The sequence below is a fragment of the Euprymna scolopes genome, chromosome 30 (assembly GCF_053919585.1).
Source record: "Euprymna scolopes isolate OS-2025 chromosome 30, ASM5391958v1, whole genome shotgun sequence".
Classification (NCBI taxonomy): Eukaryota; Metazoa; Mollusca; class Cephalopoda; order Sepiida; family Sepiolidae; genus Euprymna; species Euprymna scolopes.
In genome coordinates, this window is record NC_136511.1 from 65138547 (window position 1) to 65164256 (window position 25710).

The window sequence follows — 25710 nt, forward strand, 5'->3', positions numbered from 1 at the left end:
ATTTTATTTTTCTGTGTGTGTGAGAGGAGGTGGGAGGTCCTTATCACCGGTCTTGCATCAAGTGTCTAATAATGATAAGATAATTGTTATTCTGAAATATTTCTCTCTTTAATAATTTGGTTGAAAAATAGCTACTCATGTTTTTTTATTAAATTGAAAAAAAAGGAAGCATGTTCATTTTTTTTTTTTTTCAAGAAACTAACACCCTCAGATTCGACGTTTTTAGACAATTACGTGTGAACACCCTAAAAACTTGGAAAAAAATATTTTTAATTTATAGTGGGTGATCATTTTGGCATATAAATTTAACATAAAATTGTCCCACGTTTCTGGGCCATTGTAGTGCTTTAGACCAGTTAGCAAAATAAAAACAAACAAACTTTTGTTTGCTATTAGATATAGATTTAATGTTTAAAAAAAAAAATTTTTAGTGGGTGCGGGTCTACTATTTGATTCGTGTGGGTTTTATGATTTTGCGATTTGAACTTAGTCATAAACAAAGATTCTCCTTTTTGTTCCTCTTTAATTTTGACACCTTAAGGAAGATGATTCAATGAAGTTGTTTTAAATGTTAGAATGAAACTTTCTATTCTACACTCTTAATCCCATGATCACTCTGAATCGAAGTGGTAGTATTTGTCAGGATCTCATCTATGAGTTAACTAGAATATATCTTTTACACATTATGGCGAAAGTAATGAAAAACGTGGCTTGCACAAGCGATGGCACCTCTGTATATCCTGTCGCATAACGAAGCAAGAAAACGAAGAGGAAAGAAAAACTTTCGTCTATAGCCGGTTTATGGCAATAATTTGCATATGAGGACATATGGCAGTAATTTGCATATGAGGATAATAATTGCTGTGAAAAGGATTGCAAGGGGGAATTACAGGGCAGTCTTCTTTTTTGGACAGCTGAGAGAGAGAGAGAGAGAGAGAGAGAGAGAGAGAGAGAGAGAGAGCGATCAATGAAGATACGGTTGAAGTTGAGAGTTGGCAAGGAGGAGTTTGGACGAGTATTTATTATTATTATTATTTTTAACTCTTAGTATCATCAATTTCATTATTTACAAAATATTTGCCGGCAAAACAAGCTAATCTATAAATATTTTAAGATATTAATAAATTGAAGTTTTAAAAGTTTTATCAAAATGACTGAATTTGATATTAAATTTGCAAAATGAGATTGATATGCAACAAAACAACTAAATTCCTCTCCTCTCAGCAACACCATAAACATTATGAAAATAAACTATTAAGAAATAAGTTCATTTTCTGTAATACTGAATTCCTGTAATTATCTTACCTTACGCAAAGAGCAACTAAGTTTATGATGTTATGGCTGTTGAACTAAAATTAAAATAATGGATTCATTTTTCCATGTATCACATTTTTTCCCAGTTTTTTGAGAAAAACAATGAAACAAACATCATTATCCAAACTTTTGACTTTGAGTATATCTTGTGGGTTGAGTTGTATGAATGCAATGTCAATTTGTAGAAAATAATTGATTTACAGATGACAGGTTACTCGTGTCATTCGCTGAAATAATAAAGTTTATTTTAATTAATTCTCATTGTTTGTTTTTACATATTTTAATTTATTTATATATTCATGGGGAAATCTGTTTCTTCAATCATACTTCACTTTTTATTTATATCAATCCTTTAATTTATGAAGCTCAATGTAACTACAGAGCATATAAAATAACAAAAGTCTATATTCCAAATTTCAAGATGTTGAGCATCTCCTGGTAAGATGGTCAATATCTATAAATTTGGAAAATAGACTTTTGTCATTTATTTGTTAATTTAATTATATGTATTCTTTGGAATGTTTTGAGATAAAGATTAATAATTTAAAGTATTTCAATTCGTGTTCTGGTGATGTTTCAAAACTATGCATTACATATGTATTTATATATTAAAGAGTTTAGCTCACAAATATTTGCGATTTTTATCTGAAGATTTTTCCTATAAACATAAAAAAAAAATGGACAACGATGACGCCTTCATCAAAATATTAACAAAACGGAGTTCTTTTACCATTAAAGGCACTGCATGTACATTGGTGATGTTTCAAAATGACTCATTTCATATGTATTTATATATTGAAGAGTTCAGCTCCCAAATATTTGTGACTTTTATATTAAGATTTTACTAAAGCATTAAAAAAAATAAACAATATGACTAAATTGAAGAGGTTAGCTCCCAAACTAGGTTATTTGGAAGCTAAACTCTGCAATATATAAATATATATGAAATACGTTGGTACATTTATTTTGGCCACGACCGCCAGTGCCCACTATCATACACTAAGAACTGTAGTTTTTTTTTTTTTATATAGGTGGGGTGGGAGCATACTTCCACCGTGCAATGCTAGTACACGGGTCCTGCTATGAATGTAAAGTTGAGTTTTTCATCATGCTTTTTTTAATTTAAAACATTATTAAAATGAACTTCATATACTCAGTCTTGGATATGCTGGCTACTAAGTAAATGTTGACTAATTTGCATATTTTTATTTAAAAAAAATGAATTTTATCAGTTATTCATTTTTTATAATTCCTTATTGGATGATTGGATTCATTTAACTATTGTGCTCAGTTTTATTTATGCATATTTTTTACATTGTGCATAATTTCATAGCATTTAGCATTTAGGATAAAAAGAAATTCTGGCAAATGAAAACTCCTCTCTTAATTTTTGGTCTTTAGACTTGAAACTTGATATATAGAGGATTTGGGCCTGTGGAACAATTTTGATTTTGTTTTTAGCCTGTAAAAATAGCTGTAAAGGGTCAATTAAAAAAAATCAGTTCAACTTGGCAGGGCTAAATTGAATAAAGTTGTTATTTCTGTTGTTACTTTTGTGCATGGACAAAATTAAACATTTAAAGCTCAAAATTACTTAATTTTTAAACTTTTCATATCCATCTGTCGGTAGCTCAGATTGTAACGACACTTAAGCAATAAATAATGACTAGCTGAAGAGCTAGATGTTTTGGTTTTGATTCTAGCGAATGGTATTATTTAAATACCATTCGCTAGAATCAAAACCAAAACATCATATTTTTTATATAATTTTTTAAATCATTACTATATATTGGATAATAATCAATAGAAAATTGCCTCTATGATAAGAAATACAAAATCTACATGAATTTAAATATAATATTTATACATATCTTACGGTCGAGTAATATTGGGTGGCATGTTAATAGTATATATATAAGTGGCTATTCTGATGAATTAAGCATTTTTGTATTTGACTAGATGAGTTTTTGTAGACAAATATTTTCAGGATATTTATCACTAATTAATGTTAATATCTTGATTTTTTTAAGCAAAAAAAAAAAAAAAAATGGAAATCGTTGACAAGACTCTTAATCTGCAAAACTAGTCAAACTTTAAATCAGGATCAAAACTGAAACAAATCCATTCAGATTACAAAAGAAAAGAGATATGTATGCCCAGCCAGATTTTAAAATAATTTTGTCAACAATCTCATCTCTACATAATGAAATATTCACCTATCCTTGTTTCCTCTCTCCATTTCCATTTCTCTGAATTTAATACTATGCCTTCCACTCTCTTACCAGATTTTTTAAAACTTTATAAAATTGTATTCTTTTACTAATAAAGGCTCTTTTTCTACCACAGATTAATTCTGTTTCTACAACCAAAATATCTGTTGGTTTTAGTTAACTAACGGGGTCAAATTTCCTGCAACTTTCTTAAACCACCGATATCAATTGATGTCACTATAAATTTTCACTGTATAGTAATGGATACCTCTGTTCAGTCTCCTGTAAAGATAGTTGTGCATGTAATTGTGAGGCAAGAGTTGCACAATCTCCCACCACACCTCTCCTGAATGAGCACTGCTTGAGTTAGTAGCAAGAAGTTCAGGACGGCTGGAAACAATGCCAAGATAATTGGAGAACACATACAGCACCTGGAATTCCCAAATGGTCACCCATTTTAGTACTGATCAGGCTTAGCATTGCTTAACTTCAGTGATCTAATAGGAACCGGTGTGTCAACATGATTATGCTGTATTGTATATAAATGTTTTTTCTTTTTAAAATTTTCTATATGTCATTCATTTTTTCTTTTACTCTTCCTGCTGCAGTCCCACCAAGAAAGAATATATCAGGAATATGTTGCCACCAAAGTGAAAGAAAAAGCATCTCAATTAGAAAAATACTATGAAGAAATTGTTTCAAGAATTCAATCAGAATTGAATTGTATCCTTTTAAATTGTATTTGGTCTAAATTTCATGACAATCTTTTACAACATGATGCCCACAAATCTACCCTCAGATTTCTTTTTAACTTTTTGATAAATTTGTAGATTAAATTAACACCAACCTGCTCACCACCCAAAATGAGCTTCTACTGTTTTTAATCAATTATATGTGAACACTCTGAAAAACGTGACAAACAGAATTTTTTTTAGAATTTAGAATGGGGAATCAGAAATCATTTTATATTAAGTTTATATTTGAAACTGATTCCCTACTCTAAATTCTATTTTTCATTTATTAATTTTTTTTCACCAAATTTTTTTGAGTGTTGACACATAATTGCCTAAAAAAAAGAAGTAGAATCCCATTTTTTTTTTTTTTTGAAAGGATGATTTAACAGAGGGTGTTAATCCGCAATAATACTTTTTTTTTTCTAAAGAAAATCTTGGGATTACTAATGATCAAGCACTACATTTTTAGATTATAATATTCTTTGCTTTTTTAAAAAAAATTTCAGAGGGAGTTCAATTTGTTATATAAATCCAATGTTCAATGATCCCCCCAGGAATTCATCATCCTTTCAAATTTATTTTATTTTTATTTTAATTAATTTTTTTTTTTCTTTATTAAACCATGGCCATAAAACCATTCGCAGTAGACAGAGACTAATAAGCTAATAAGGGAATGCATAAAACTTATGAACATCACAATGCAGAACTCTGAAAATGTGACAGTGATACATGTTCATTCACACGATTCTGAGGCAGCACGTTCAGGACTACAGAACACAACATGAAAGGAGACATCTCTGGGAAACACCAGTATTCAAACATTGTGGTGAGCCAAGAACCATGAAATAATCTGTAGGCAACAGAAGCAACTGTTACATTCTGGTTGGTAGACAGCAGATCTAATCGAAGCAGATCATATACTTCAGAAGAAACAGGATCGTGGTAGGGAATATGTAGTATATATCTGACTAGGGGGGGATACCCGGCATTGCCCGGGTGTTTGTAGGTATGTGTATGTGAGAGGGAGGGTAAGTAATAACCCTGTTAAAAAAATTGGAAAAACCAAAACACAAAAAAAAGCGAAAAAAAAAAATCAGAAAAAAAAGTCCAATGTTGTGTGTGTGAGGGTGGGAGTAAACTAAAGAATAAATGAAAGAAAAAGCCCCGGTGTTTAGAGGTGTAAAAGAAGAAAAAAAAAAGTTTTGGTCGGAAGGTGGGCTTGAACCCGAAACCTCGAGGCTAAAGTGGAAAAAAAAGCTTGACACGTTACGCGTACGCCAAAGAGACAAACAACTAAGTATGGCCAAAATGAAACGTTTAAAAAACCAGCACATTAAACTAATCACCGAATAATCAAAACATAAGAATAAGCGAAGTAAAAAAAAAAAACACAAAAAGAACTAACGTAAGGCAAACGAACGATGTTAAATGTAAAAATCTAAAAGAAAAAAGAAAACAGAAAAACGAACGTTAAAACTTCTGAAAAATACCCCCCCCCCCCAAAAAAAAAATAAAAACATGTGAAAAATGGCTTAAATAAGCCTGTTTCAATATTAAAATTTAAAAAAACCGGTGGGTACCCGGGTGTTTTTGGGTGTGTGTGGTCGGTCGAGGTGGGGGGTGTTAATGAAAACCTAAAAATAAGCCAAGTAAAAAAAAACCCCAGAAAAATGAACATTACGTGAAAAATGGCTTAAATAACCCTGCTTCAATATTAAAATTTTAAAAAATCAAAAAAAAAAAAAAAAAAAAAAACCTCTCACACCACAATTCGAACCCAAAACCTTTAGATAATGACCCAATGCTCTAACCAACTGAGCTAAAACAACGCACATGAAATTGTGTCAGTTCTTCAAATATTTAAAATAAATCAGGTTATGACATCGTCTGATGCATGCGTAGAACCGATCTCGTCATGATAGGACAGTTTTTGCTGACCCCCCCCCTGTAGAAAACTAAAACTGTTGATTTTAGGGTGAAAAAATAAACGTTTTTGGCCAATTTTTTCTATATTTGTCGGGTGAAGGATGGGGCTTTCATATGAGACCAAGTTTGTGAATTTTTGTTCAGTCTGTCAAAAGTTTTTAGCATACACACAAACATACACACATACATACATTTTCGCTTTTATATATATAGATGACATGATGCTGAGGATGCTCAAGAGTATCAGAACCCTTTGCCAACTCCAGCGAACACTATAGACCCATATACCAAGTTAAAATATACTTTAGTACTGTAAAGGAGTACTAAGGTATAATTTAACATGAATTTTGTGTTATTAAAGTAAGTCAGTTTTTAATTTGGTGAAAATCCTGTTCTCCAAAAAGAGGCACTCAGGGTTGGGACAAAAATTAAAATTACCTCAGTCTAGAAGGATCTCTTCTTGTAATTGAGGACAGATCAGATGAAGTGTGGTATCAAAACCGATGCTACACTTTACTCCTCTGATTAATCATTGTAAACTTCACAAGCATATTACTGCTAAATAATATGTCACAATATTTGTATTATTATCACCATTATTGCCTCTATTCAGTCTTGAGAGACAATGGATATCTCTTGTAAGAGCCAGGTGTGCATGTAATTGTAAAACAAGGATTGTGCAATTCCCAATCACACCTCTCCTAAGTCGTCATTGCCTCTATTTCAGTAGCAAGGAGTAATGCAAGACAACTGGAAACAATGTCTAAATAAGCAAAGAGCACATACAGCACCTAATATTCCCAAATGATCACCCATTTTAGTACTGACCAGGCTCAATGTTGCTTAACTTTGGTGATTTAATGGGAACTGGTATGTCAACATGATTGCTGTATATTTTTATATACATGATAATACTTGAAATATTACTAATGCTATATGATGTGATATGATATTTTACATATATACATGATAATACTTGAAATATTACTAATGCTATATGATGTGATATGATATTTTACATATATACATGATAATACTTGAAATATTACTAATGCTATATGATGTGATATGATATTTTACATATATACATGATAATACTTGAAATATTACTAATGCTATATGATGTGATATGATATTTTACATATATACATGATAATACTGAAATATTACTAATGCTATATGATGTGATATGATATTTTACATATATACATGATAATACTTGAAATATTACTAATGCTATATGATGTGATATGATATTTTACATATATACATGATAATACTTGAAGTATTGCTTAACTATAATAATTTAAAAAATAATTCACTCATCTAGTTCTTAATTCACTGACTTTGTAAATCTAATAAGACCTTCAAGGTTATCAATCTTCTTATCATAAAATCCCAAGTACAACCGATTTTCCTTTCATGAACGCAGCTTTGAAATTGCAGCATACAAGTAAGTATTCTTTTTTTATATATGTAATATTCTTTTCAAAGTGAAAGAAATTTATAATTAGCCTAATGGATACTCGCACAGATTATGGAATAAACTTTTTTTATATATGTAATATTCTTTTCAAAGTGAAAGAAATTTATAATTAGCCTAATGGATACTCGCACAGATTATGGAATAAACTATGAAAAAAAAAGTAGGTGAAAGATAATTGATGAGTTGAATGGAAAAGAACAATTTTTAATGAAACATCTAAAGGTATATAACCTCAACCTCAGTCTACATTTGTGTTTAAGAAAATATTGAATTCATTCGAAATCCTATTTATATTGTATTAACTGATTTCTACAACTTCCACTTCTAATACGATGAATAGTTCCTGAGACGTATTATAAAAACTAATCAAGAATTCATCTTTTGCTTTTGTATTAATGTTGAATAAAACTTTTCTAAAGTTTTAGTGAGACTTTCATTACAAGGTATTCAACATTAATTATTATACGATACCTCAAGCTTGACTGTCTGGAAGTTGATACGTTGAACCATGGTTCCAATGACAAATGGCAACATTGGAGGGATATGTTCGACTGATTTCTTTCAAATTGCAGTCATGTTCTACTTTGGCATTGACAGACTTACAGAAATTAATCCTTGTATTAAACCATATTTTCAATCCTATTTATAGGTATTTGTCCGGGTGTTAAAATTACGATACTGTTATAAACACACTAGATGGAATGTTTATTAAGAAGAAAACTTCCATTTTTGCAAGATACTTACTTGCTACCTGGTATCAATAGCCTGAAGAAAATTTAGAGCTGTATTTTCAAAACCTGAAAATACTAAGTCATGACTACAATTTTAATGTCTTGACAGCAAGCCAAGCCAGAGATATCTCAATAAGAGATGCCTTCATCAGTGGAGTGTGATCTAATCAAATTAATCAAACAAAAAATGCTTGAGAACAAAAACTTGGACCTGTCTAATGCTTACGAACTAGCTTTTATGTTGGATATGGTCCAGAAAACAATCTAACTTCTATTTACAACTTGATTTTCAAGGGCTACTATTCCTGCACCTTCTCAGATCTCAAAAATCTATCTCAAATTCCCGAGATTGTGACACTCCCCTCTGGGATAACGATTCTTCAAAAATTAAGGAACAACCCATTACTATCACTTTAGCTGAGATTGAATGCTACTTTAGCAATTTTCGTAAACATGCTTGTTCGTCCTACCCAGCTGGAAACAAAAAAATGTCTTGAATGTTGCAAGCAGACACATGTTTTTCAAGGTTAATTGGTTGGCTCCTTTTCAGAAAAAAATGTTTAGCTGCCACCCTATCTCCATTTACTGTATCAACTATCTATCTTAAATCTTTTTTTCTAAAACAATTGTGATAGCCAAGGTGTGGACACTCTAAATTTGCATATTCTTATTAATATTGGAAGTTAAATGAAAAGGTTAATGCAAATATCGTGGACACCAACAAATGAAAAATCTTTTTCCTATTCTAGTCAAATTTTCCTGTTCTAGTCTACTGTGTAATTGGATACTGCATGGCTGACTTTGAGTTGAAAAAAAATTTCTATTCTAAATCAAATTGCTCGTAATGAGAAGTGTGTGTGTGAAGTAATTTTAATATATAATTTCTTTGATCAACATTCTCACTTTATGATTCTGTTTTGCAATACCAAACCAGCCCTGCAAATATATGAACTAATAACTGCAAAAGTCCGGTATCCATTTCTCTTCTCAAATCTAAACACTGACTGTAAACCAATAGCAGTAAAATGTAGATGCTATTTGTCCAAAGACAAGGAATTTATTGCAATAAAAGTATAGAGATTCTTAAAGAGATTATAGAACCCAGCAAATCGCAATGGAGAGCCCAGATCCTAATAACAACTAATAAAAATCATACAAAAAGAATGGATGCTGACTTATCCCAAACTATCAACAAATACACACAGCTTGATGAATATCACTTCTCCTGTATTGACGAAATGGCTTTTGATATCACTAAGTATCGTATTTTCAGCATGTTGGATTTTAGCAGTACTTACTATGAGATACCCATGAAGCAGGATGAATAACCTTACATGGCATTCAAAGCTTGCGGTCATCCATACCAATTCTGTAGGATTCCTTTTTGGGGTTACAAATGGGGTTGCAAGGTTTCAGAGAGTAATAGATGAAATCATTTCTAACAAGAAATTTATGGGTACTGTGGCATATATGGACAATGTCGATATTTGCAACTGTAGCGAGGAAGATCAAAAAGTAAGTTTTTACGGAAAACTGGGAGAAAGTACATCTTGAAGATTGCAAATACAGGGGAATACTTATCTCCCTTTTTGCTACTTTAATGGCTGACATACTGTTTTTAGACCATAGCGCAAGACTATTTTTTACTAAAAATACAATAGCAGTACTTGATGAATTTTCATAATTTTTGGATATGTTACTAATTCAAATTACTATTCAAAATTTTATCTATGCATGAATATATATGGTTATTAAAATTTGTATGCACTCTAATTGCAATCAGATTTTGTTGTGTAAATATTTGACATTTTCTTTATGCAGACAGCAAAAAAGAAATGGAAACATCAAAGAAAAAGTATGGTGAACTTACTGATAAATTGATGGAAAAGACGAGACAATGTCAAAAATTACAGGTTGGCTTTATTTTTTACTAGCAAGCATTGCCCTGTTCTTAAATATGCTTAAATATGATATTTTAATTTATGCAGATTTCATATTAATTATTAGAGAGTCAGTTCTCTATTGATTATTAGAAATTATATTGAATTGAATATATAGTAGTGATCTCAAAAGTGAAAAAAGAAAATGACTTTGATGCCATCAGCTAGAATCAAAACTAAAACCCAAACATATCGCGTTACAATCTTAGTCGTTACCATTTGAGCTATCGTCAATTAGATAAGAAATAGCTAAAAATGAACTAGCATTAACATGTAAATGAAAATATCTAGAAAAAAAACCTTAAATATTTTTTTTTTTTTACATGGAGGTCACCACTTATCAAGGCCCAGAAGCCACTCGGGGATAAGGGTTATTGTGTGTACAGTAATCAATGGGATAGTATCGTAGTAATAGTTAGTATTGGAGATTTGATAAAGTGTCATTACTTAAGGGGGCGGTTCATCAGGAATTTGTTTGTTGGACTTGAAGACATCCAAGTTGAAGTTGGGAGGGAAACAGGCAAGCGCCAGAGAGTTCCACAGGCGTGCAGTTCTAAGAAAGAAGCTTTGTTCATGGAATCTACGTTTTGATTTAGGCACGGATAAAGAGTGGGAAAAATTATTGACAGTGGTTTCAGCTAGTTGGGTGTTTTTCGTGAAAGATTGGTGAGGGGGGGACCAGAGAATGGAGCTCAGACGAGCATTTGCCATGGAAATAACGATAAAACAAAGACAGGCTCGCAACGTCTCTTCTGTGGGAGAGAGGTTGCAGGGAAGAGAAAAGGGCATCCCTCATCAAGCCACAAAGTCTATTTTGTACTCTGTCAAGGCAGGATAGGCTGTTTTTAGCAGCTCCTGCCCAGATCTAGCAGCAGTACTCCATCCTTGGTTGTACTTGGCTTTTATATAGATAGAGAATTGCATCATTAGTGAAATATCTTCTGGAGTGGTAGAAGGATCCCACCATTTTCCCAGCGACCTTGGCCACAGACTTGATGTACGTGTTCCATTTCAGATCAGGAGTAAAGGTCAAACCCAGAAGCTTATCAAAACATGGGGCCTCCCCTAGATGAGAGCCAGATGGGGATCAGAGCGTTTATTATGTAATGATAGGAGCTTGGTCTTAGATGCATTAATGGTAACCAGCCACCTCTTCCACCACTGTACCACGCGCTCAAGATCTGAGGAGAGAGAGTCAGAGAGAACATTGTCATTTACGGGCTTTGATGTGTTGCCATAGATAGTCGTGTCATCAGCATAGATGTCAACGAATGAGTTTAGTATGTGTTTTGGGAGATCATTGATGTAGATCAAGAAGAGAGTTGGGCCCAGGATGGACCCCTGAGGGACTCCAGCATTAATACTGTGGGCCTCTGATTTCTGCCCATCAACCACTACTCTTATGAGCTTATCAGAGAGAAATGATTTGATTGAGAAAACATTTCCAGTTATACTGTAGCTGGAAATCTTGTGAAGTAGGCCTTTATGCCATACCTTATCGAAGGCCTTTGATATGTCAAGAGCAATTGCCCTAGAAATGAAGCCTTTGTCGAGAGATTCGCTAATCCTATGAGATATAACCGTTAACACGTCTGCTGTAGATCTAATAGAACGGAAACCATATTGCATGTCACTAAGAAGATTATTTCTGCTGAGGTGGTTGACTACTTCTCTATTTAATATGAATTCCAGCAACTTACTCATAACACACAGGAGACTTATTGGTCTGTACTGAGAGGAAGATGACTTATCACCTGAATTCTTAAATACAGGGCATACTGATGAGGTTTTCCAGGGTGTTGGAAAGCACTTTTCCTTAAGGCAACGCTTAAACAGTTTTGTAAGTATGGGAGCAAGTTCTGGTTGTAGTTTTTTTGACACTATAATTAAATATTTACTGTTAACATTCAAATCTTCTTGTAAAAACAAAGATATGACCTAAAAGTTTAATCTGGTTTCTAGCCATACCCAATATCTATACACAGGGTTAATATTCAGTGTTAAAGGAGATCTGAGAAATATAAAGTTCTGATCAGTAAAGTCAGAGAGGGGGTGATGGTGGTGAAATAATAAAACAATCAGTGAGAAACAAAGCAAAGAGGTGCCTATGTGTAAGGCTCATCGTCTTGACCACTTGGAAAAAGGGAATAAGCAGTGTAAAGTTCTAGGAATTTATATATAAACCTACAAACCAGCTAATGATAATAGAATTTATATTTTAAATATTCTTCAGCATTTGTGGACATCAGTTCATTGAAAAGAAGACCTAACTAATCCCCTCTCTCTTTTGATTTGAAGTGAATGGTGCAATCATCATAATATTTTAAGGGTTGAAAATCATAATCAAAACTTCTCTACTGAATTATACAAATAATTTTTCATTAAAAGTTATTAATAAGAGTCAGAGTTCATTTGTTTTAATATTAGAAAGTTCAATGAGAAAGGTTAGAAATATTTTAATGAATAAAGTTTATAGATTGGTCTTAGATGAGCAGGTGATAATGAAAGAGTTAATGAGTTGTGTGTTAACGTTTGTTAATGTTTGCATGCGTATGCTCATGACAGTGTGTGAGTTGACATAGCAGCAACCTCAAGGTCTAACAAATGGAGTGAGGAATGTGAGCCGAAGCAACACAGCTTTAAGATCTGCCATGGGTTTCAGCTCAACTGGTCGTTTTAAGAAAATCTGGCCTTACATGGGGTTGATATGGCTCCCAAAAGATCATTTCAAACATATTCAGACACTCCTTTGATTAGTCCAAAATATGGTTGTTACAATATTTTGGAGTTATAATGGAGTATGATCCCACACAGTCAGGCGATTCTATTTATAAACGATGCTGCTAGGAACTGACAAATTGAATTAATTCACGTTCTGCTACCAACCAATCAGAAACCAAAATTGCTCCATAAATATTAAACCTTTTCTGTAGCAATTTCGCATGTTTTTTTCCATCTTGACACGGTAAGAATCTTTTGCTCTGTGGAACTGTCTACTGCAAGCCAGTTACCTCTCAAGACTTGTGTGGAACAACGAACCATCGGAAACTGTTCTGAAACTAAACATGGCTTACACTTCTAGAATGGTTATTTGTTTCTTTTTAATTCAGGTGGGTGTATGGGTAGACAGACTTGCATAGAAAAATATTCAAACATTTTCATTTTGTACGCCAAAGTGTAAACTTCGGTTGCCACAACTTCACCTACTGAGTCATGACTGACTGAATGAGAGCATGTTACTCTCATGGATTAAATAAATGTTTCCGTTCAAAATTTCATTCAGGTTCCTGAGTTTGAAGAGATACACCTACAGAAGATCGGAGATGACATCTGCCAAAACATGGGTAAAACTCAGGATAAGAACATTAGTTAAAATCATCCAAACAATATGAATTATCAATCCTCATCCCCGAAATCCAGAAACATAATATAGATTGAACTATTAAGGTCTATCTGAGGTATTGTTTTTTTCAATCCTGGCAGGTCCATCTTACCAGGCTTTGTCTTTTCTCTGAGAAGGATTTTTTGCTAATTGTCTCAGGAGCACCTTCTGTGGCATGCAGACTGGCTGCTCAGGTATTTTTTATCAACCAGATTGTTCTTCACCTAGTGTCCTGGCTTTTCAAACCCCCCACATCTGTGTCTAACCTCCTGTAAATGAGATAAATAATATGCTGTAATTACACAGATAGTGACATAAGTATTATTATATGTATATACTTGGACAATTTGTTGGTGGTAGTTAAACACATGCTATCATTGTTTCCTGTTGTGTTGCATGTGGATGGTTCAGGAAGCTGCTGTTAATCCTTACATCTAGGTACATTTCCTTTAACTGAAAAAAAATGAACAGAGAACGAAATTACAGAGCAAAATGGTAAGATAGAAATCTGTGATGCAAGGCACATTTAGTTAACTTCTCAAACTGTCAAAGCAGATCTACATTTTTCAAGGGCAATAACTCTCCTTTGTCTAGTCCAAGAGAAATAACTTTATTATTTTTAAGTTGTACCTTATAGAACCCAAAACATTTCTGATCTGAAACAGCTCCGTCATAATGATTGTGCCATGATTAGGTAGATGTAAGGTTGCAAATTGAAAGAAAACATCCCATCAATTGTGCTTTATCAGAAAATTAGTATTGGTGATATTACAGATGTTTTATGCACTCGGCAGCCCAGGTGGTTTGGTCATGTACAGCATGCCACTTCTTCAGTTGACTCCATGGCGTGTTTGGATATTCTACTGTTAAACAGTGTGGTAGACTAAGGAAGATGTTGTTCGAAATATGTAAGAAGCAATATAATTGTATACAACCTGACTGATAACAACCCTTTGGACTGGACTGCAGGTTTGATTCTCTTGAGCAGAGAACCATTCTTGTAATAGAAAAATAATCCCAAAAAGAGATGGCATAAAAAATAAGTCTATCGTAGAGAAAAGAAAATTATCAAATTGTGTCCATTAAATGTACACAAATTTACAAAATCAGCCAAAAAATTAACAAAATCAGTCCAGTCAGAGGAGCTTTGAATTGTAAAGAATTTCAGGTAAAGAATGGTAGTATTAATTCAGTCTGAACCAACAGTTGTCCTCATCTTGTATCAAGACGAAAAGCTATGACTGAAAAATTAATAGATTCAATACATTTTATACATTGATTCTGATGATTGGTTTGTTCTTATCACCCCTGGCTATAAATATAATCATCCAAATCTTTATGATCATGCCCAATATAATTATGCTAAGAATATTGCAAAAAATTCATTGTGTGAGGTTGCCCAACCCAGAATTCAAGACACTCTTAGCATAATAAAAATATATCAAAACTGAATGATGAAAAAGATTAATCCTAGTACAAGGTGGAACAATAAAAGTGTCATCCTAAAAAAATCAATACTACAGCTTTATTTTAAAACTTTTATTGAAAAAATCAATCCAGGTAACTTGATTATGTAGTAGAGCTGACATCTATTCAATATAGCTGCCTTCAGCCTCAATCACCGCCTTGATACGGGCCCAGAACTGGGAATATGCCTTTTCCACAAGCACTGGCAGGAGTTCGATGAATACTTGATGGATAGTGGCGATCAGACTGGCTTTGGTGTTGTGGGAGGTCATGTTGGTGATGTTCTCAACGTATGACCAAACAAAGTAGTAAAGCAAGTTTAGGTCGGGGGAGGAGGGCAGGGGCAGTGAGAAGAGAGTACAAAGTTGTAGCACTCCTTTGAAGACAAGTTTGCGTCTCTTTGGACTTGTGGGCTGTCACTGAGTCCTGCTGCCACACCTAGGATCTACTGGTGGCCACATAATTGCACCAAGGGATCACTGCACTCGTCAGTACATCCAGATACACTTCGGTGTTGACTTTCAAGCTGACTTTGAAGATGTGAGGTGGCATGATGTAGCCCTCACTTAAAACCACATTAAAGACCATAACTGTGGCCGAAAACTTTGTTTTCATCATCCTGGGCACATCCCTGATATTCCTGGCAATCCAGCAATGTATTTTGAGGGTGTTGGCAATGGTCCTGTTGTCATAACTTGGATTAAGAGCATGAATTGTACAGTGGCACATCTCCAATCTCACTCATTGAACATTGTGTTACTTTCAGACATGATAGGAGGCTTCTATCGCTTTTGGGATTTGTACACAACTAATCAACTAGTAGATGGTCTGCAGCAAAAAGACTGGTTTTCATCAAATGGAAATGGAATCATGTTGTCTTTTCTAGGGCGACAATTTTATTGTTCTACCCTGTATAATCCTCTGGTAATGAGTACTTATCTATAATAAATAGATTTTATTTTGTAATTTTAATTTCATCATTGATTTGTTTTTCAGAGTATGTATGATGCATTGCGAAGGAAATTGATTACGCCAATCAATTATGAAAAAGATGCTTATGAAAAATTTGATAACAACAACCATGGCATTAGAAGAGAGCAGTTTAATCTTCCCCTTTCAAGTGCAGACTGTAAGTTAAGTTTTGTTCATAATGTGCACGTACAAGATTTACTACTCTGTACAAATAATATCCTTACACACAATTTAGAAGTTACTATTCTAATGTTCTTTTAATGTGAAATGATAATGTGTATGTGTCAAGCAGAATGTACAGTGATGATCATATTTATTGGCACGGTAAAATAAAAGTTAAATTTTGTCTAATAAATTCTAAAAAAGAGATTAAATTAAAGAAAATAACAAAGTATATTATGTATTTTTAACTGGCCTTTCCGATGCAGCAATCGGATTTTAGAAAAAATAAATAACAAAGGAACAACAAACATAATTGCAAAAAACCCTTGTTCAAAATTATTGGCACGGCTTTGTTTTTCTTTTAGTATCAGTATAATATCAATCAATTTCCGGTTTACGTGCTTTCTGAACTTTTTTATAACCATATTATGCTTGTTTAATGCTAATTCAGTGAATAATTTTTTTCAGATAATTTTTAGATAGCAATTTATTTAAACTATTATAAGTGACTAAATTATAATTTTCAATCGCCATGGTTAAAACTAAGGAACACAGCGAAGACGTCAGGAAGCTTGTTGTAGCATGCCATACCAATGGGGAGGGCTATGATAAGATTTCAAAGAAGCTAAACCTTCCCAAATCCACTGTTAGAGCCATAATAAACAAGTTCAAATCGCAAGGCCATGTTATGAGTTTAGAGGGTAGAGGGAGAAAAAGGATTCTTTCCCCAAGAGATGAACGGAAAATTGTTCGACAAGTAAAACAAAACCCAAGGATCTCTGTTGGGGAGATTGTTGATGAACAGAGCACCTCTGGAGTGAATGTATCTCGACATACAGTTGGTAGAGTTTTGAAGAGAGCTGGTTTAAAAGCATGTCGTCCGAGAAAGACTCCCTTATTGAAGCCTATGCACCTGAAAGCAAGGCTAGCCTTTGCAAAACGTCATATTGATAAAGATGTTGCATTCTGGAAACGTGTTCTATGGACTGACGAAACGAAAATAGAGTTATTTGGCCATAATAAAGTGTCTTATATTTACAGAAAATCTGGCGAAGCTTTCCTGCCTAAGAACACCATACCCACAGTGAAGCACGGTGGAGGCAGTTTGATGTTTTGGGGATCCTTTGCTGCCTCTGGACCAGGGCGACTTGTTAAGGTCACAGGTAGCATAAAAAAGGAAGATTATGTTAAAATATTGGATGAAAACCTGAAAGACTCTGCTAAAGAGCTCTCACTTGGTCGTCGTTGGTGGTTCATGCAAGATAATGACCCAAAGCATTCGGCTAAACTGACTAAGAAATGGCTTGAGGACAATCATATTAATGTTTTGGAGTGGCCATCACAAAGCCCAGACCTTAATCCAATTGAAAATTTATGGAGAACATTAAAATTGAGGGTAATGCAAAGGAAGCCTAAGAATCTTATTCAATTGGAGGATTATTGTCAGGAAGAGTGGGCTAAAATTACTACTGAAGAGTGCAACAACTTGGTTGTAAACTATGAAAAGCGACTGAGGAAGGTAATCAAGGCCAAAGGCTATACAATTGATTATTAAATAAATCGTGCCAATAATTTTGAACAAGGGTTTTTTGCAATTATGTTTGTTGTTCCTTTGTTATTTATTTTTTCTAAAATCCGATTGCTGCATCGGAAAGGCCAGTTAAAAATACATAATATACTTTGTTATTTTCTTTAATTTAATCTCTTTTTTAGAATTTATTAGACAAAATTTAACTTTTATTTTACCGTGCCAATAAATATGATCATCACTGTATATACACAGTGTATGTGTGAAGCAGAATGTATATACACAGTGCTCTAAGAGCACCCTTTTTCTGCTGCCACTCTATAAAAACCAAATAATATTATCAAATTTGTTTGTGGTGCAATTCATCCAAGTTTCGGAGCCTATAAATGTTTGTATTTCTTTTTTTTTTTTTCACAAGAAGTTTTTCACATGTGTCATTACCAGTGTATGTTCACTGGTAAAAAGCAAGTCTGAGTGATAACTAGGGCTATGACAAGAAAATATTCTTTTTATTATTTTGACTCTCGAGTATATATCAGTTAATATGTTTTTAGATAGAGTGACGTGATTCCCGATCAATTAACTGTATCTGTGTCGGATATATATTCGAGAGTCAAAATAATGATAAGAATATTCTCTTGTCATAGCCCTAGTGATAACAAATCTTTCCAGCACTCTACTTTGTTTGATCACTATTGCGATTGACTTTATATTCTTGCACGAGCGACTTTATTGGTTCCTATTGATTTTCATTGACAGTAAAGCCTACTGTTCAGGATTCTAATACTGTCTTCCATTTGAGGTCTGGATGATTCTATCTATCCTTTTTTGCTCTATTCTCTCAAACCCATCGTGACCATTTTCTATAGTAGCAACCAATATTGGTAATTAAAAAAAAAAAAATAAGTGCGAAGGAAATTTTGGATGATGGGACTGTTTTTTTTTTGATAGAAATCTCTCTAAGCAAGGCATGAATTCACTTGACACTAAGAGCTAACGAGAACAAAAGCTGATTATCGCAAAGACAGAAGATGCCTGTTGACATTATTATTGATAAACTAAGGCTATAGGTAGGAGCAAAATAGTCAATTGGAAGAGAGTTTCACAAACCTGCTGTTCTTGGGAAGAAGTTACTGGAATTTGAGTGACAAAAGTTCAATACTATCCATACTTTTCCAGCTGAGGTCTAATTGGTGGCATCCCTTCTCATTTGGTTTTTCCATCTTCTCGGACTCTTCATGATCATTTTCTGGAGTAGCGACCAATAATGGGTCACTATGTTATTTAAAAAACGTTTGATTGCAAAAGCAGTATTGGTTGATAGAACTATGATTTAAAAAAAATATTTTTAATGAGACAAGGCATGAAGCTAATCAATGTAAGAAGTTAACAAGAACGAAAGATGATTATCTCAAAGATTGGAGATGTCTATTGACATCTTGAAAAAAAAAAAAAAAACAAGGCTATAAAACAGCCGGCAGGAAGAGAATTGCACAAGCCAGCAGTTCTTGAAAAAAGTTACTGGAATATGAAACTGTATTACAATGAGGTATCAAAACAGCAAATTGATGGAGACCACTAGACCAACGAGCTTGAACAAAGGAAGCAAGGAATAGATCAAACAATTCTGAAGAACACATACCATAATAGTATTTATAAAAAAACTGAGATTAGCAACATTATTTTCATGAAAGAGAGAGACAAAGATTGCAGAGAAGGAGAAAGGGTGAGGCCTGTTAAATAAAAGGTACGGATTATTGCTAGTCGTAGTATTTTCATTGTTACTCTCCTGTGATATATACAGCTTTCCAAGGATTTTTCATGTTATATTCAATACAATTCTTACCAATACTATTATTGTTTTTAGTATTAACAGTATTAATAACAATAGTATTATGAACATTTTATATTTATCATCTCAACAATGTTTCGCTTCAAATTTGGTGATGATTAGTTTTGGAGCCTATAAATGATAAAAAGACTAATAATACCTAATTATTTATTTTTTGTAGCCATCCTACGGAAACCACACACTTCACCAGATCCGATCAATACTAATTTTTCAGAAAGTAAGGAATGTTATTTGTCCATTTCCTTATCATTCAAGCACATTTAATCTTGTGAATTTTTAAAAGACATTTTAAATTGTTCCAAGTGATGCTTTGCTTATTTTTAAATAGTTATTTGATGTGTATGCCATAAAATTTTGCAGATTTGGAAATTTTGTGGAGAGAAATATTTCTGTTTTTCTGTTTTAGTTTTTAATAGTGTCATGGCTGATAAGTCTCAGACACAAACTAATAGATATATTTTCCAGATTCAACATCTTTTGCTCAGAGTATGATGATCAGCTAGGTCCCTATAAACATATTTCTACACAGTAGAATGGGATAACACCGTGAAGATAATTATTTGAAAAAAGACAATGAACACGCAGCTTTGATAAGGAATAATTTAATACAGCAAAATCGGCAAGTAGATTAAGAAAAAGAAGGAAAACAAACTTTTTCATAAGTATAAACGATACACTTTTGATCAAAAATTTAAGACCACTTTGAAAAGAAACCTTTTTTTTTAGGATAGATTTTAAACTCCTCCCACTTAAGGTTACCAATATCACAACCTAAAAGGTTATGGAAAAAAAAAAACTACATTCCAAACGTTTAATTCAGAAATTTACATTTTTATAAAATGAGGCACTTAACATTTGATCAAAATTATAACAACAGAGGTATAAATTCTACAAAATTGTACAAAAAGTGTATGAAAACATTCAGCAACCAAATTTAATGAGTTCTACCTCCACTGGTTTTGATGACTCTAAAAATTTTTTGGGGGCAACCTAGAAATAAGCATTTTCATTAAGGTGCAGGGAGTGGAGGGGTGCTCCAGCTTCTGAAAATGGCTTCACAAAGTTCGTTTTTTTTTGTCGAATATAGTTTGCCATTTCGATAAACATTGTTTGTTATCCATCTTCAAGATGGATCCCATTTTCTTGCAGAAAGGTCAAGGTCCACTGTGAAGTGTACAGTACAGCATTATTTCGTTGGAATAACTATGGATCCTCACACAAATGATAGCTCTCCATCCTCAACGATGCTTTTTATAGCATGTTAACATAACCAGCCACTGTCTGACGACCCTGCACCACCTGGAGCTCCATCATCCTTCTGTAAGAAAAGGCACCCCATACCATTAGGGACCCTCCACCACTATGATGTGTGGAGAAAATTTCAAGAGGCATGTTTTCATTATGCCAATATCATTGGAAGCCATCAAGATCATCTAGATTAAATTTTTTCTCATTAAAAACAGGGCTGCCTTCTACTTCTCAACGTCTATGTTTGGAATTCATGACCAAACCTTGTGGTCCACCTTGTGATGTTGAAGCAGGCGAGGAATTTGTTTACGCTTTTTATTTACCATGTCTTTTTGTCGTAAATGTCGTCTGATAGTTACTGGATTGCAATCAGCATATGTAACTGCCTTAGTTTGACTAGAAGTTCTCTGTCTTTCACAACAACTTGTCTTATTCTCCTACTCAATATATTTTTTTTTTGGGGGGGGGGCTACCAGTGCATTTTGCGTTTCCATAATTCTCACTGTTCTTTAGAAAGTTGCAAATCACAGTTTTACTGCAATTTACCTTAGCTGCGATTGCCCGCTGTGACAAACATTGCTTATGGAAATCTAGAAGTCAAGCATGCTCAACTTTGGTAAGTTTGCTTGGTGACACTTTTACACAGTGATTGCTGATCTGTAACTGAACGAAAAAACAATTTATATCCCTGGGCTTATAATTTTTATCAAGTAAGTGTAAAATGCCTCATTTTATAAAAATGTAAATTTCTGAATTAAATGTTTCGAATGTAACTTTTTTTTTTTTCCCACATAAACTTTAAGGTTGTAGTATTGGTAACCTTAAGTCAGAGGAGTTTAAAATCTACCCTTAAAAAAAGGTTTCTTTTTAAAGATTTTCAAGTGGTTGTTAATATTTTATGTAAACCAAGTATTGTTTAATATGTGTTCATGATTCAAAGTTATTCAGCTGATTTGAGTGGTAATACCATATTCTCTTGAAATTATGTCCTACATTCAATGATCTGTTGATGCATCAGGTTGTTGATAAATTCTTTTGAATTCACAAAAGTTCATATTGCGATATATCCATATTGATATTCATAAAATTGTATTGTGATAGGGTAGTAGTTATCTGGTTTCTTTTTATGCACCATTTATTTACTTATTTATTTACTTATTTATTTACTAGGGTGTCAATTGAGGATAAAAGTTAAATGAATGTCAAGTGGACGGTGAAACACCACCGTGATGGTTGGTAATGATGGTTGTGATTGAGAAGAATTTGATTATATAAGAAGTAGGCTCAACAAGAATTTGTTTACATTAGTCCTGAAAATGACCATATTGTAGTCAACTTGGAAATGGCCTTGCAGTATTATTTACAGATGGACAGTTCTAGGAAAGAAATTTTGCTTGTGGAAGTTTTGTTGTGTGTAGGAGAGAGAGATAGAGAGAGATTTGTTGTAAATGTTTTACAAGATGGGGGACCATCCAGAGCCTCACTACAAGGGTTCCCCAATTGCTTTTTTTTTTCAACTGTGTGATTTTTTTTTTTTTTTTTGGCTGCATGTGGCTGGGTTTGGTTTTGCCAAATTCTAAGACTAGCTGTTTCTGTTAACTTTTTTTTTTTTTTTTTTTTGAAAGCTACTGTTGTTGCTGCTGTAGATTTACCCTTTAGGATCGGCTGTTGTTGCTGCTTCCATAAACTGCTTATAGTTTTAGAAGAAGAAAAGAAAAAGATGGAGAAAAACAAATCGCTATGAATGGTTTTGCATATTATCTCATGGTTTATTTTTCGCTACTATTGCATCTCCATAGGCAAAAAGACAAATATTTTTTAACTAAAAAATAAAATAAGGCATTCATATACTAGAGAGTACATCGGCTGTCAGATTCTCTTGAGTTTCCCCTTATAGAAATAAGGTTCAATAGGCCTTAGGCACCAAAATCAGTTCCTTCTCTGTCAAGGATTTTGCTTGATTTCCTTTTTTTGCTGTCATTATTTTTTTGTGAATATAATATTCTGTCAGATATTTACCTTACCTTATATGTTTCTCAGTTTAGAATATTTCCACTTGATTTAGATCTTTTGTTATTTAGTGACATTTTCCCTTGTCATTTGATCACTCAACACTTTTGTGTTTTTCATTCTCTTTACCTTGACCACTGTTCAGTTTATTTTGCTGTCAACACACCTAATTTGTACTCTACTTTTCTGATCTGTACTTGGACACACGTTACTACTCTCACTGCACTATTAGTTTCACCACTTCTGTTAAAATTCATACTTGGCATTGGTAATATCGCTTGCTTCAATGATTTTGTGTTTCAAATCAACTTGCTACTAGTCAGGTTATTCACCAATATTACATGCTTGGCCTTACATGGGTAGTTTATTCACTATTTCAAATTCTATGAAAATTTAAAAGTCCCATTTTCAATCATAATTCTCGTTATCATTTTATTTTATTTTTCGGAAATCTATCTAAATTATATTTCTCTTAGTCTGTCAGTTTATTTGTCCATTTAACTTTTGTCTAGATCTTTGTTATGATGAGGTGCAGCGAATTAATTATTATGGTATTCGTTTGATGTACAGTTATAGATTAATAGAGATTAGTATTTAATGCAAAAATGAGCACAAATTTAATCACATTCAACTATCAATTTAGCATAAAGCCCTCATTCTAAGCCATAAATTTTGTCTATTTTTAACAACTAAAAAGTTTCAATATGCACTATCACTACTTTATTCACTTTTAAAAAAATAACAAAAAGTACTTAAGCCAAAGCATTTCTTTGTAAATAATGTGGTATTTTAATATTTTGTTATTAGTTGAAAAAAAAGTGATTTTGTGACATTTTGAACATTTACTGCAGTTTTGAAACGTTTTAACTGTAAAATAAAAAGTAATTTTAAACTAGCTTTAAATTCGTAGCCTCATATATTCTAAGTTTTGAAAGCGATTTACATTCAATAATTCTATAAATACAGAATCAATCCTAATTTATAACAAATTAAATTTCAAAATTGTATGTGAATGACGAAACTTACAATAATGTGAAAAATTAAGTATTTTTCAAATTATTGTTTTGCTTTTTTGTAACAAAAAACAAAATAACACAGCGCTCATGTACGGCGCTTATGCAAGGGAAATAACTCTCGTTGACTAAGATTTTTACAATTTTTTAGAAGAGAATTTGGGATGCAAGTTGGAGAAACTGTACGTTTGATTAAAATGTTGTAAATTCGACGATGGCTGAAAGGAAATTGGAAATCCGATTAAAAAAACTGTAACACTTATTTTTTTAAATGTTCATGAATGAATTTACTTACTACTTTGAAAAAGGAAATTAAAGTAAAAATTTAGTTAAATAATTAAATGACACAGCTGTGCTTGTTTTTTTTGTTTTTTTTTCATTTACAAAATTAACTATTTTATTTCTAGTGATTTTTCATTTGGGTGTTTTATATTTATACTATGAAACTTGCAATAACTTAGTGCTTTTACTGTTTAGTTTTTGAAAGACACTTTATTTTTTATTTACTTTTCTTTTTTTTTTTTGCAGGAGGGGAAGTATTCTATGTAAACATTAGTGTTGCATTTTAAATGAATTGTTTAGTTTTAGTTTTATTTTTTTTCTGTAAATTACAGAGATTAGGATCCCAGGTGATGGCAGGTAGCTCTACTAGTATTTAATATAAGTTTTATCTTTATATCAATTTTGTATTCTTCTTATCCAGTTGTAGACAATTTTTTAAGGGTTGTACAAGTCTGCCTTTTGGCGGCTGCTTGGATGCCTGTTCATTCTTACTTAGAACAGCCATAGTTTGTTTGAACCAAAAATGTTACAGCTGAATGCCCTCCAAAGGTACGAGTATTTTGTTGAGACACCATCTTGCCATAGTTCTTCGTCAACTGGTGCTTGTTCATTGTGTAGAATATGATGATTCACACAACCTGCTACTACACTTTTGTTGGATGTCACTGGAACTACTGCTACCCTGGAATAACAGGATTATTTAACGAGGTTTATTCTTAGATCATCGTGTTTTGTCTATGCTATTCACGTTAACAGGATTACCTCCTCACCATGCACGGCTGGGCATTCACTATGGATAGACTGCTGTAAACTGCAAAATGGTCTATTTTACATCTGGTATAATGATAGGGGCATGGAGACCAGTCAAGGATGCGATAGAAAATCATCTTGCAAAGGTATTATTCTTTTGCATGAACCCCTGAACCCCACTAATAGTGCAAATGTTCTGTGCAATGTTTTTTTAGATTGAATTGAGAAGATAGTTTAAAAGATTTTCAAAGAGGTTTAATGAAAGAGCATAAAAGAACGCAAAAGTAGAACACATAAATGTTTACAAGTACATTAAAATTTTCCAGAAGCATTCATGTAAGTATAAATAGATTCAAGTCGCATAAAAGTCAATTTATTTAGTCAAATAAAAGTCAATGCTGTATCATTCAAACACGGTAGTGTTATAATATATGGTTAAGTGGCAGTTTTAGTCATTTAGAACTGCTTTAAAGCTTCGCTGCTCGCTCATTTTTGGACCAAATTTCAAACAATTATTACAGTTTCACCTTTTCAGCTATATTGGGAAAAAATTTTCAATTTTCGTTCAGTAAAATAAAAATTATGATGAATTTTCTGGTGTTCAAAATCATAAAAATATGTAAGGAAGTGAGCGCTGTTTTTTATGACTGATTTCCATAGCAACCACGTCACTTCAGCAACTACTGTTGCTACTAATTCACTG

The 25710-nt window shown here is 33.0% G+C and overlaps 1 protein-coding gene and 1 pseudogene across 1 annotated transcript in view; one reads left to right on the top strand and one right to left on the bottom strand.

Moving 5' to 3' along the window:
• LOC145254830 (E3 ubiquitin-protein ligase CCNB1IP1-like) overlaps nucleotides 1–25710 on the top strand; it is a 102769-nt gene that overhangs the window by 68056 nt on the left and 9003 nt on the right. Inside the window, exons 7-11 of the mRNA XM_080113666.1 lie at nucleotides 4133–4247; nucleotides 7617–7637; nucleotides 10223–10314; nucleotides 16187–16319; nucleotides 19865–19921. Of these exons, the coding sequence (XP_079969792.1) occupies nucleotides 4133–4247; nucleotides 7617–7637; nucleotides 10223–10314; nucleotides 16187–16319; nucleotides 19865–19921 (418 nt within the window). The remainder of the gene's footprint in view (nucleotides 1–4132; nucleotides 4248–7616; nucleotides 7638–10222; nucleotides 10315–16186; nucleotides 16320–19864; nucleotides 19922–25710) is intronic.
• On the bottom strand, nucleotides 3944–4061 carry LOC145254937 (5S ribosomal RNA; annotated as a pseudogene).